Genomic DNA, 12,825 nt, shown 5'->3' on the forward strand with positions numbered 1-12,825 from the left:
CACGAGTGGCCACTTACGTTAGTGCGTTCATTTATGTGCTGGGGGGACCCAGGCACGTGCCAGGCAACCAGGTACCTCTGCGCCACAGCCCTGCCCCTGTGGCCATCAAGGTCAAGTTTAAATGAAACGCAATGAGGACTTCAGGTCCTCGGTCCCATGGGCCGCGTTTCAAGTGCTCTGTGGCCGCGGGTGGCAGGTGGCTACTGTGACGGCCCCAACCTGGAGCATCCTGTCATCGTGGTGTGGTCTCTGGGCCGGTGCTGCCCTCGCTGGGCAGGGCTGCGTGGGGGAGGCCGGGTGGGGAGGCCGAGGAGACCGGTGCGTTCCCGTATTAGACCAGGGGACTGGCAGAAGGGAACGTTCCGGAACAGCTCCACCCTTGGCACCCTCTGTCCCCTGGAGCATGCCCTGTCACTCTCCGAGCCTCAGCGCATGTGGCACCGGAACAGATGCGTCACATTCGTTATCGGTTTGGTCTCCATTGTTGAAAAGCAGGACGTCCACCTGGAACTGGCAGATCCGCAGCATCCGGACACTTCTGGTTCCTCCAGCCCCAGTTGTCACCACGCACGGGGTGACCTGGCCCAGCAGGCGAACCCCGGGAGGCACAGGGCCTGACCTTGGCTCCTCGCTTCCCTGAGTGACCCTGGGCGGCTGGACTGCCTTTTGGGCCTGGGTTCCTTGGTGGCCCGCAGGGTGGACTCGCCCCCGCTGGGGTGGGGAGTGCGTGTGGCACCTGGGCAGCCTGGCGGGGAGCGGAGGCCCTCAGCCACTGTGAGGAGGGACAGAGGTGACCAGAGCCCCGCTGCCCCTCTCCCTGTCATGAGCCGGGCAGGGAGGCGTGGGGACCCAGGTGCCCTGGCAGTGGCCTTCTGTCCCTGGAGCTGGCTCTGAACTCCTGCAGGGGACAGGCGGGGTCCGGGAGGGCCTGGAGGCGTCCCCTGTCCACGGGGAAGGAGGGGGAGGCCCGCAGGCCAGGCCAGGAGGCAGGTACCCTCCCCCTCCTCCAGGGTGTGGTGCTGGGCAGAGCAGCAGCCCTGCTGGCCTTGTGGGGGGGAGGGGCCTGTCCCCAGATGTCACCCCTCCCTGGGTGACCGCCCACAGGTCAGCACGCTCTCCTCCTAGAGGGACATGTCTGTCATCTGGGTCAAGGCCCTGTCCTGCCTGCCCAGACCTCTCCCGGGGGAACCCAGGTCTGCGTCCTGCCAGCCCCGCTCCTGCCAGCTGGCCCGCTGCGCGGTTGCCATGGCGACCCCTGGGCAGGCTGTGCTCCCCCTGCATCTCAGGGCCAGAGCCACTCCTGAGAGGCCCCTCGATCCCTGAGCCCAGGAGGGGCCTGGACTTACCAGGGGAGGTGGGGCTCAGGGCCAGGAATGAGGGGCCACTATGGGGGTCCCCGGGGGTGGGGTGCCTGTGCCCCAGGCCTCCCTGGGCCTCCTGGCCTCTCGGCCCTGCGGCCTCTGCTCTGGGCACTGAACACTGTCACGTGTGAGATCTAGCACAGCAGATGGGATGTCAGAGGAGACCGCGGTCACAGCAGCTGTCCAGGGAGGTCAGAGGCCGCATGGCCAGCCCACTTCTCCCCGGGGAGGCTGAGGCACAGAGGGGTGGACAGCTGCCCAGGATGCCCTCCCCCTGGCAGCACCAGAGGACCAGGAGCCGGGGCGCCCTGCGCCAGGCCTGTGGCGGGCACACGGGCTGCCCAGGGGCAGCAGCCCTGTCCAGCTTGACAGGGGCTACAGGGTCAGGGCTCCTTCTGCCAAGGCTCAGCAGGAACGGGAGGCTACAGAAGGGCCAGTGCCCAACAAGGGCACACACGGGTTCCCTGAGCCCCGCTGCCCACAGCCCCTGGTTCTCGTCAGTCCTGGGCTGGGGGCGCCACGGCACAGTGTGGGGCATGATGGGTAAGCAGAGAGGGGACGGTGACATGCAGGCAGGGCACGGCCTGAAGGGCCCACCCCCAGCCTGGGCATCTGCAGTGGTTGGTGGCTTCCCAGATGCAGCCCACCATGGGGGACACACAGTGGCCCATGCCCGTCCAGCAGCAGCCAGCCAGCCCTCTGGTCACCTCTGGTCTCAGGGTGACACCTGCGACTGTAATCTCGATGACCTTGATGCTTGTTAGGTCAAAGTGGCACCTTGGTGGGTTTCCATGGCAACGGGTGACCCACGGGCTCGCTGGTGCCCTGCAGTCCCCCTCCAGGGAGCCCCCTGCTCCTGCCTGCATGCCACCGTCCACGCTGCTGGCCCCGCACATCCCCAGCCCTGCACTGGGCACTCCCGAGCTGGGGGGGGGCGGCTCAGCAGGCGCTGCCAGGTGGGGTGTGGCAGGTCCTGGTCCCCGCCCCTCCCTGCAGACGAGCAGGCTGGCGCAGAGTGGGTAGAGCGACCTGCCCGGTCACACAGGGCGGGATCTGGACCGATTGGCTGGCCTCCCCCAGAGAATGTCCTGCCCCAGCTGGAGGCCCCCCCCCAGGCCCCGGAGAAGGCCCTCGGGAGGCCGCGGCAGGTCCGCTCTCCAGGGGCCGCAATCGATCCCCTCCTGGGCACGGCGGCCCTCGCTCCCTGGGCCCCGAGCGCCCTGCTCTTGTTAGTGGTCCCTCTTTGAACACATTTCCTTTCATCCCGTGGTGACACGCCGTGGCAGAGGGCACTCCAGGCGAGATTGGCGGGGAGGGGCCGGCGAGCGGCTGCTCCTGACAGCTAATTAGCCAGCGTCTGCCCGCCTGGGCGCCCGGGCCGGCCAGGCTTCCCCTCCCTTCCCCGGGAGAAGGAGAGCAAGGTCCACCTGATCCTCGGCACCTGGTCCGCCCACCGCGGGTCCCAGTGAGCACTTGGGCCAGAGTGCCCCCCCCATGCTGGGCCGGGGCCACCTCCCAGGCCTCAGCTGCGCAGTCTGCGGGGTGGGTGTAAGAGCAGCGTCTGCCCCGCCTCCTGGAGCGTGTGGACAGCAGAGAGGAGAGAGGACTGCGGATGGAGCCCTGAGGCCGGGCAGGGCCTGGTTCCTGCTCACACTGAGGAGCGCCTGCTGTGTGCCAAGTTAAGCACACACTGAGCACCTACTGCACGCGGCCCTGTGTGATCCCAGAAGGTCAAGCAGCAAACAAAACAGACAGAAAGCCCTGTCCCCAGGGAGCTGTCCTCCCTGGGCAGCAGAAGTGACCCATCACATCTGTACCGTGTGGGACCCTCGCAGACTGCTGGGGAGGGGCAGGCCTGCTTGCACCCTGCAGGCTAAGTGACAAGTGACCCAGGTGGCTGGGCTTGGAGAGTGCAGGGGAGGAGACCGCAACCTCAGATGGGGGCCAAGGACCAGGAGGTGGCCGGTCATCAGCCGTGTCCTGTGGCTTGTTAGCAACGCCGTGTGGCTTGTGGGTTGAGGTTTCGGGGTGGGGTGCTCCCCGGCACAGTGTCCCCAGGGCTCCGGAGCGCAGGTTGCCACGGTCACAGCATTTATGACACAGAATCTGCATTTCTGGGAAGTTGGGGGGACACTCCTGGCCCAGGGACACCCCAAACTGGGTCCCACCAGGCAGCTCGGGTGTTCAAGCCCGAGTAGGAATCCCGGGTCTGAGTGTCACCCGGCCCCGAGGGCCACCAGGCTCAGGTTACCTGGGCATTGAGCCCCGGGGCAGGGGAGGCCCAGGTGCCCGCGCGCTGCCCTGGTGTGCTCTGGTGCCCTCCTGCTGTGCCCAGGATGCGGGCGAGGGCTGTGGCAGGAAGGACCGATTCCAGGTCCTGGTGCTGGGGACCTGTCCCTGCTGCAGGCCACCTGGGTGCGCATCTTGTGTTTCCAGGGGTGCCCGGGTCAAGAAGAAGCAAGGCCAAAGGACAGGGTGACCCAGCTCACAGATCAGCGGGGACACTGAGGCCCCCAGAGTGAGGGAGGTCCAGCCTGCAGACCTTCACCCCGCGCTGGACGTGGGCCAGTGGCATGGCCAGGCCAGTGGGCCTTCCCTACCCGTGTCCACTGCCCTCCGGGACTTGCGCCTGGACCGGTTTCTTGTCAACTTCTGGGCTGTCACTTGGCGGTGGGGACAGCTGGAGTGGAGCTGGGCAGCCAGGGCCCAGCCCGCCCTCCTGGCCCTGCCTCTGCAGGGAGGGGAGGAGGTGAGGGAGCTGGGGTGGAGGGCGGGCAGGCCCTGGTGGACACTTACAGACGCGGGTGACCGTGAGCTGGGAGGCGGGGGGCCGAGGACGGGTCTGAAGCCCCCCAGCTGGCTTGGCAAGCCCACTCCGGCCTGGGCCTGAGCACTCGCCGCGCCCCCGCCTGCCCCCACCCCCTGACGCGGAGGCCTGCGGGGGGGGGGGGGGGGCCTCCCTGCCAGGGCCCAGGGCCCGAGCAGCTGCTCCTTCCTGCCTCGGAGGCCAGGCCTCCAGAGCAGAGGCTGCGTCTCCTGCTCGGCTAATTATGTGGAAAATTGGAAGAAATTGCAGAAGCCTCGGTGGGAAATGAGGTCAGGGCTGAAGGTTACCCGGCAGCAGCGCGGCTGCCCGGCAGGCGTCCCCTGAGGCCCAGCCCTCCTGGCCCACAGCAGAGCGTCCAGCCCCCCAGCCAGGGTTCCCAGGGAGGGGGCCGCAGCCCAGCTCTGCTCCCCTCCCCCGCGGAGGCTCCTGGGGGAGGGCTTCCAGCCGCCAGCCCTCCTCCTTCCCGTGCTCCCCTGGGCGCCCCCCACCGCCCCTCCCTGGGGAGCTGGCAGGAGCCGGGAAGGAGGGTGGGAGAAGGAGGGGAGGGCGGTGCCTGGGGAGTGGGTGAAGAGGGGCAGACTGCAGCCCAGCCTGCGGCTCCCTGCACCCGCTGCGCCTGGTGGGACAGAGGCTCCTGTGCGCCTGGGCGGCGCTGGCCGGCCTCTCCCTCCAGCCGTGGCCAGTGCTCTCCATTTTCTCACACACCTCCCTGCTCTCCTGCCCCCCCCCCGGGGCTCTGCTTTGCTCACCTCCCACCCCCCAGAACCGCAGCAGGGGCCCCCCACCAGCCGTGCGCCCTGTCGATGCTCACACACTTGGCGCTGGGTGCCTGGTTCGAAGCCCAGCTCTGCCGTGGACCAGCCGTGGCCCTCCACCAGGGCCTCTCTGAACCTACTTTCTTCATCTGTGACATGGGGACAGCGGAAGTGCCCACACGGGCGGGTGGCTGGCAGGATTGAGTGAGCCACGTGTGGGAAGGGCCCAGCTCGCCACCCATGCAGCTGGGCGGGCGGGAGGGCGGTCCCTCTGCACCTGGTCTCCTCGGCCTCCTCCCGGCAGCAGCGGCTTGTCCAGGAAGAGCTGCCCTCCAGGGATGGGGCCTGGGCCCCGCCACAGGTGCCAGCACAGGTCTGGCCTGATGGCCCCAGGGGAGAGCGCTGGTGTGGGAGGACCAGCTGCTCACGGTGTGCTCCTGCTCCTGGGTGACCCTCCTGTGCCATGCCCACAGCCCAGCTCCACTTCCCCACCCGGGCCCTGGCGGGGTCAGGCCAGCCGCCCAGGGCTGCAGAGCACACAGGACAGAGGGGCTGGAGCAGGGCTGGGGACAGGACCAGGGCGCCCCTGCCAGGCTGGCCAGGGCCCTGCGGGCTCCAGGCTGCACCCCTGTGGGCTGGTGGTGTCCCCTTGAGGGCATCTGAGTCTGTCCTGGTGACACTCCCTGAGTTGCCTCCTTCCGGGTGGACGTTGGGTCCCCTGCTCTGCCCACTCGTGCGGTGCCCAGACACAGGGCCTGGAGGGGACAGAGGGGGACTCTGTCGGGAGTGCCAGGCTCAGGGCGTCCTGAATGTGACCTTGGGGTGGGCACCTTGGAGGCAGGACCCGAGGGGCAGGGTGGTCAGCGTCGTGCGGGGCCGGGCCTTGTGGGTTTGCTGACTGGGCTGCGTCACTTGGAGGTGAGACACACCAGCCTCCCCACCTCCAGTCCCCCCCCCCCCCGTGATTGACGGGTGGCTGCTTCTGCTTCCCGAGGGCTGTCGGGCCCCTCCCTGGGGAGCGTCCCTGTCCTTCTTTCATGTCCAGAGATGGTGAGATGACCTCCCCAGCGGCAGCAGAGACAGGCGGGGGACAGCGTAATTGACTTGTAACGTTCAGACCGCGGCGGCTGTCATCTGGCAGCTGGAGGGAGAAGTGCGTGCGTGCGCGTGTGCACTTCTGTGTGTGTGCACTTCTGTGTGTGTGGGGGGGTGCAGCGGGTGCCCTCCCCTCTCCTCATTAAGGGAGGCTCGTAAACACGGTGCGTGTGGCTTGTGTGACTGGGGACCAGGCAGGGGACTTCTGCTCCCCAGAGCTGCCTCCAGGGCCTCCCCACCCCCGGAAGCCCCTCCGCAGCCTCCATTCTGAGCACAGGCCTGGGTACAGAGGCTCCTGGTGTCCCCAAGGGAACTGCACCCCACGCCTCTCACCGTGGCCCTGAGCCCGGGGCCCCCGGGGTCACCAGGTCCACGGCTGCTCCCCACAGACACCGCTGGGGGCTGGGTGGCCTGTTCTGCAGACCTGGCCAGACCACGTGTGACTCATGTGACTTGCCCCTGCTGACGCGGCTGGGATGAAACCCCGTGCCCTGGACCCCCGCCCTGGACGCAGCCCGCTGCCCAGGCTCCCAGCCCTCCCTGTGGCCAAGGTGGTGGCCCTGGCCACCGGAACTCTCCAGGGACGGGTGGATCCCCCTCCTGGTGTCCTCTGCCGCTGGCTTCAGGGCGTCTGGGATTCTCTGCCCCCGCGGGAGGCTGGCAGCCAGAGGTCCTGGTTCGAGGTGGAGCTTCTCAAACGTCCTCAGAATCTGGAAGCAATTAGAGCCCCCAGTGGGGCCTGTGCCCCGCCAGCCACGGCTGCTCCGGGCTTCCTGCCGCTGCTTTGTTGACGCCTAGTCCTGTGGGGCCCAGAAGGGACAGCTAGGGGGGCAAATCCACTTACAGGGGCACTGTCTGCGTCCCGCCACCCTCTTTCTAAATGGGCCTGTCTGGCCCCGCCACAGCCGTCCATCCAGCTAGAGGGAGGCACCTGGGCGGCTCTCGGTGGGCTGCAGAGCCCAGGCGGCCAGCGGTCTGCAGGGATACCCAGGGGGTGGGGAGCCCCCATTTCCTGGTGAGGAGAGGGGCTGGCCGGGCTGTGGTCACCTCCTGGTTGAGTGGCACTGCGGCTGGGGCGCAGCTCAGTGTGGGAGCAGGAGCAGTGGCCGAGCCCCTGCTCAGACCAGAAACCAGCGTCCAAGGAGAAGCAGCCGCGTGGGCCTCGGGTGGAGGGGCCCCGCCCCAGGCCAGCCCCGCAGGGCCTTCACGAGGACTGTCCTGGCCCTCTGGTGGAGGCCGCTTCCCGGGCAGGTGGGCGCACTGACCGCCGTCAGCCGGGCAGGCCAGCGGGGGCCAGGCTCCCTTCCTCTCAGCCCTGTCCTTGCTGCGGTCCACCCCGCGCCTGGCCACGTGGGAGGAGGCCGGCTCCCAGCACTGCAGCCGGAGCACGGGACGGTGGCCATGTTCTCCAGTCAGGCCCCTGGACCACTGTCTTGGCCTCCCAGTGTGAGGCCGGCAGACTCACGTCCCTGGAAACGGGATTGGGCTCCTCCTCTCCACCTCTGCCGGAGGGTGCTGGGCCCCGCCGCTGGCCTCAGCCTGCAGAGCCGTCCCCAAGGAGTGGCTGGTGTGCGTGGACCCTCAGCTGGCCTCGCGGGGCGCGGCTGGGCACAGAGGGCTTCTCGCAGGGCTGGGGCTGGGCGGGCACTCAGGAGAGGGCGAGGCCCGGCTGGCCCTCTTCCCCTCGGGCGGGCGGGACTGGGGCTGGCTGCCCAGGCCCAGTGTCCTCACCTGGGGGAGGGGCGAGGCCATGGAGAGCAAGCAGGTCCCCTGTGAGGAGGGCGGGTTCTGTGCAGGCCACGGCCTCCGCCTCAGGAGGACACTGCACAGTGGCCAGAGGTGGAAGCCACGTGCCCATCTGCTGGTGATGGGTCAGTGTGGCCTGTCCCTGTTCTCCGAGCCATGACGGGTGGTGACTCAGAGACAGGTGGCAGGCGAGCCTGCCAGGGCCAGGACGGGGAGCCACCACGTGCGGCTGGGCTGGACTGGCCAGGGCAGTGCCCGGGGGCGTGCTGGCTGCTCCCCAGGTGCCCCACGTGTTTTCCACAAGGTCTAGAAGCTCAGGAGCGGGAGGAGGTGCCGGGGGGCGTTCGTGGAGCACCCACGGGCCCCAGGACGGCTCTCTGGGGGCCTGGCCGGGCAGCCTGGCCTCCCGCCCTCTCGGGCTGGGCCTCTGGAGCCTGCAGCAGGAGAAACGGAGCCAGAGCTGGTCCAGGGGGCTCCTGGCTGTGCCCAGCCTGCGCGTCCCGTCTGGGCACCTGTCCCCGGGGGTGGATCTCCGGTGCCCTGCTGGCTGCAGAGAGCGCACCTGGACCCTGCAGTGTCCCCAGGCCCGGCCTCCACCCCGCCTCCTGCTTCTCTGGCAGGAAGGAGAGGTGGCAAGGGCACTTTCTGAGGCCTCTCCAGGCTTGCGGTGCCCCGTGACACTGTGACAGCTCGCTGGCAGCCACACTGGTGCTGCAGGGGGTGGGCATGAGGGGCCGAGATGTGGAGCGAGCAGACGGGCAGCAGGTGCTGACCTGGGCCTGGGTGGCCGCTGCCTGCAGGTGGGGGATGGCTCCCGCCCACCCTCTGCACTGCCCCCTTGGGAGGAGCTGGGACAGCCGCGGGCCAGGACCGCCAGCCAGGGCGCCAGCAGCCCCCTCCTTCCACTGAGGGTGAGACTTGGGGCTGCAGAGGCAGCCCGAGGGAGGAGGCTGGGCAGTGGCCTGGAGGCGGGGACGGTAGAGCAGGGGGGCCAGGCTCATGCGCCAGGCAGGGTGGCTGCAGAGGGGCCTGCGCACGCAGGGCCGTGCTCTGCCCAGCTGGACACGAGGTCCACGTGCTCTGAGTACAGACTGCACCTGGGGAGAAGGTTCCAGAGACACCACAGCAGCCCCTTTGGGCCGTGGGGGTCAAGGTCAGACCCAGAGGTGTGTCCTGGGGGTGGGGAGCCGGTCGGGACAGGGACTTCAGACAAATGGGGCCTGGGGTCGCTCCCAGAGCTGCCAGGGCTGAGTGGTGTGAGGTCCCTCGTGCCCAGCAGATGGCGCCCTCGGCCTGGGAAGCCAGGGGCCGGGCCCAGGCGGGCAGATGGCCCCGCAGCTCTGCCTGCTGCCCGCTGGCTGCTGGCTGGTTTATTCCCGCGCAGGTGGGTGCAGGGCCTCGCGAGGAGGGGCTGTGGGCCAAGCCAGAGGGGGCGCCTCCCACGCCCCTGGGCCTCAGAGCCCCAGGCTCAGCCGGGGGCAGCGGGGAGCCCCTCAGCTGCCGCCACTGTGGAGCCTGGCGTGTGGCCAGGCCCAGAGAAGGTGGCCCTTGTTCCTCGAGCCCTTGGTGGGGTTCAGTCACCACTCTGCAGATGAGGAAACTGGGACCAGAGAGGTGGAGTGACTTGCCTGAGGTCACACAGCAGAGTGCCCGAGGCCAGCAGCTTGTCTGCACCTGCAGGGCTTTTGGAAGGCCCTCTGGTGGCCACTGTCCAAACACCTGCCACCAGTCTCCTCCCCTGGTCTCTGGGGCTGGTGCTGTGAAGGAAAAGCCAGCTCAGGGGACAGGGAGTCCAGCTCAGCTCCGCGGTCAGAGCCCTTCCTCACCCCAGTGCCCAGGCACCCACCATGCCCAGGCAGGCCTGCCTCCACCACCCCGGGGAGGGGCAGAGTGAGGGGCACCCCCATGACAGCTGCCAGGGAAGTAGCAGGGCTGGGGCCACAGGAGGGCACCGCGGGGAGCAGGCCCTCGCGAGGAGGGGACGAGGGGGACAGGCAGAGCCCGCCCCTCGGGGTGCACAGGGCAGGGCCCCAGGGCGCGGGGTCGGGCTGGGCCAGTGCAGCTGGAGAGTGTGGCGCCTGCTGGGGACCCTCCTGCCCTTCCCCCCGGTCAGTTCCCGCGGCCTGGCCCTTGTTGCTCTGCGGTCCCTGCCCCGGGCTTTGCTCTGCGGTCCCTGCCCCGGGCTGTGTCCCTGCCAGCCCTGGCCTGGACGTCTGCACTGTGGGAGGTGCCAGACCCACCTGGACGTCTGGCCCAGGGCCTCTGCCTGGGGGTGGCCTGTGGCTTCCTCTGGGCCTCTCGCCCCTGCAGGGGGCCAGCTCCGGGTGCAGGGGGTTGTGGCAGGAAGCAGGCGCCTGGTGGCTTCCCACCCAGGGTGGGGCCGCCCTGTGGGGCCCGGGGGACTGTGATCTGGGCTCCTCCTGACCTCACGCCCGCCCCCAGGAAGGTGAGGACGGGACCTCTGCCCAGGAGGCCCTGAGGCCGGCCACCCTCCTGCAGGCGCGGGTGCCCCCTCTGCCCAGCTCCCTGCTGCTGAGCACGGGCACCCAGCACTGAGCACTGGGCCTCCTGGGTGCAGGTCTGCAGGCCGCCCCTGGGCTGGCCGCGTGGCCAGGTGCCCTGTTGTGGGTGATCTTACCGAGGACCTCGAGGATGCGGAGGGTCTGCCGTGCAGGGTGGCGGGCCTGGGGGCCTGGCACGTCCGCGGGCCGGTGTGGCACTGTGGCTGGCAGCGTGGGCGGGGCGGGGCGGGAGGCGGAGGCCCAGGAGCGCTGTCCCACTGACCGGGTGGCCTCCTCCCCTCCAGCGCCTCCTGCCAGCAAGCAGCCCTGGGAAGTGAGTAGCCCTGCCCTCCTGCTGTCCTCCTGCCCAGCCTGGTGTCCCCCCTGCCCCCTGCTGTCCCCCCTGCTGTCCTCCTGCCCGGGTGCCTCCCGCCTGCTCCGTGGCCAGGCCAGCACGCGGGGGTTCTGGGACTGCTGCTGCGCGCCTTCCCTTCCCGGGCTCCGCCGTCCGCGGTCCGCCGTGGGGACCCGAGTTCTAGGGGAGCCTGCTCCTGGGCTCCCCGTGTGCAGAGCTGGTGGCTGGTGCTCAGGCTCCAGGGGACGGTGGGCGCAGCCTCTGGACTGGCCCCTCGGGAGCGCTGCTCGGCGCCCCAGGTGCGGCAGGCAGGAGGCTGCACCCCGGCCTCCCCCGGCCTCCCCCAGCCCCCCGGGGCCCAGCGTGGCTCTTGCTGCACCCGAGCTCAGTCCGCCAGTGAGGGCCGAGGCTGGGCTGAGGGCGCCCTGCGCACCCCCCGGGCCCCGTGACCTCTCGTTGGGGACTGCGGTCCCCCATGCCATTCTTGTCACTTGCAGAGTGCCACCCTCTCGTCCCCTTGCTCACCCTAGCGCTTCCCAGGTGCCAGAGCCCCCTGGGGACAGGGTCTGGGCCATTGTCTTTAGAAAGCCAGGCGGAAGGACGGGGTGACAGGCAGGTCCCTTGGGCTGAGCCGAATCCAGGGTCAGACCCCCCGGGAGGACCAGGCTGCAGAGGGGCCAGGTCCCGCTGCCCGGGCCTGCAGGTGGACTCCGCAGGAACCGTCCAGGAAGCACACGGACCCTCCGCCCCCCGACAGCAGGGCCCGCGTGGCTCCACCGTCCTTGTCCTCGCGTGGGGAGGACCGTCCCCAAGTTCCCCTGGGTGCGTGAAGGCTGCCAGGTGCTTGTGGGCCCCCGGCTGCTGGACGCCATGCAGCGGGCCCCGGGCAGGAGGCTGGTGGCCAGGCGGTCTGCGGCCAGGGAGGCCGTGTGGCCGTTTTCTGTCGTGACCTGAGCTGCTCTGGGCCACCGGCCTGGCCTTGCCCTCTGAGGGCTGGCCTCTTGCCAGCAGCACAGGTCAGTGCTGTGTGGTCACCGAGTGCTGAGGTCTCCCCACTGACCGGGTGTCCCGAGGCCATGTGTGGCGCCCCTGGGTCTCTGGGTCAGGCCCTGGGAGCTGCTCGCCTGGCCAGTCCCCGTGCTGCCCGGCGTGGTGTGATGGGGACACAGGACTGAGGCTCCCGGCCGGCTGCCAGTGGGGGCTGCGCCTCGGTGTCCTCACTGTCCCTGGGCCTCTCCTCAGCTGGCTGAGTGACCCGACCTGCACTGGCCCCCTGCGGCCCCAGGCCGTCCCCTCTGCTCTGCTCCACCTGGAGGTCCCCGCCCTGCCCCCCCCGGGTCCCCTGCCCGCCCCGCGTCCTCGCTTGGTCCCGAGGCAGACGGGCAGCAGCTGCAGTGCCTGGACGCCCGCGGGCAGTGGAGGCGCCTGTGCCCGCTCCCCAGCTCTGCCCGGCCTTTCCTGGCCCGAGCCTGGGCTCCGGGACGTGGGGGCAGAGGAGCCAGAGGGCTCTGCAGAGCCGGGGCGGAGGCGGGGCTGTCCTGGGCAGCGCGGGTGACCAGGGCTCCAGGGGGGCCTGGGCTCCGTCCACCGTTGCCAGGCCTGGGGGCCCGCGGGGGCCTGCAGACAGCCAGGCTGCACCCACGGCCGCAGCAGGCCCCGACCCCGCGGGATGGACCTGCAGAGGTGGTGCGGGCCCTGGCCTGGGTGGGCCGACCAGCCTGAGGGGAGAGGCCACGTTCTCCCCGGTCAGGGAAACCGCCCAGAGACCTCGAGTCACCTGCCTGAGGCCACACAGACAGGACCGGAGGAGCTGGGACTCGGGTCCAGGCATTCTCAGGCCCTGTGCCACACTGTCCTCGGGTCCAGCTGCTCACCCAGGGCCTCAGGTCCTTCCTGTGACGGGAGGGGAGGGGGAGCTGGGGGTGGGGGACAGGAGGATGGGGGTTCAGAGCCAGCCTCGGTGACAGCACTGAGCGACCGTGAGACCCTGACCCTAGAATACAGAACAGGGCTGGGGTGCAGCTCCGCGGGCTCAGTCCCCAGTAGCCAAAGAAAAAAGTGGGGGGACAGGGAGGCCAGCTGCTTCCCAGCTGTGAACCGTGCCCAGGGCTGTGCCCGTCCCCATGGGCAGCTTCTGCGGCCTTCGAGGCCAGCTGCTCAGCTCTCAAGATGCCCCCGGCCCAGG

At 69.8% G+C, this 12,825-nt stretch overlaps 2 protein-coding genes across 5 annotated transcripts in view; one reads left to right on the top strand and one right to left on the bottom strand.

Moving 5' to 3' along the window:
* Gse1 (Gse1 coiled-coil protein) overlaps positions 1-12,825 on the top strand; it is a 282,134-nt gene that overhangs the window by 38,430 nt on the left and 230,879 nt on the right. The window lies entirely within an intron of this gene.
* On the bottom strand, positions 2,708-11,122 carry LOC144370941 (uncharacterized). Its single transcript, XM_078032779.1, has 2 exons — positions 10,423-11,122; positions 2,708-9,541 (listed from the first exon to the last, which is right to left on the bottom strand). The coding sequence occupies exons 1-2, from the start codon at positions 11,120-11,122 to the stop codon at positions 8,091-8,093; spliced, it is 2,151 nt and encodes a 716-aa protein (XP_077888905.1). The 3' UTR covers positions 2,708-8,090.

The sequence above is a fragment of the Ictidomys tridecemlineatus genome, chromosome 15 (genome assembly GCF_052094955.1).
Source record: "Ictidomys tridecemlineatus isolate mIctTri1 chromosome 15, mIctTri1.hap1, whole genome shotgun sequence".
In the NCBI taxonomy this organism is placed as follows: Eukaryota; Metazoa; Chordata; class Mammalia; order Rodentia; family Sciuridae; genus Ictidomys; species Ictidomys tridecemlineatus.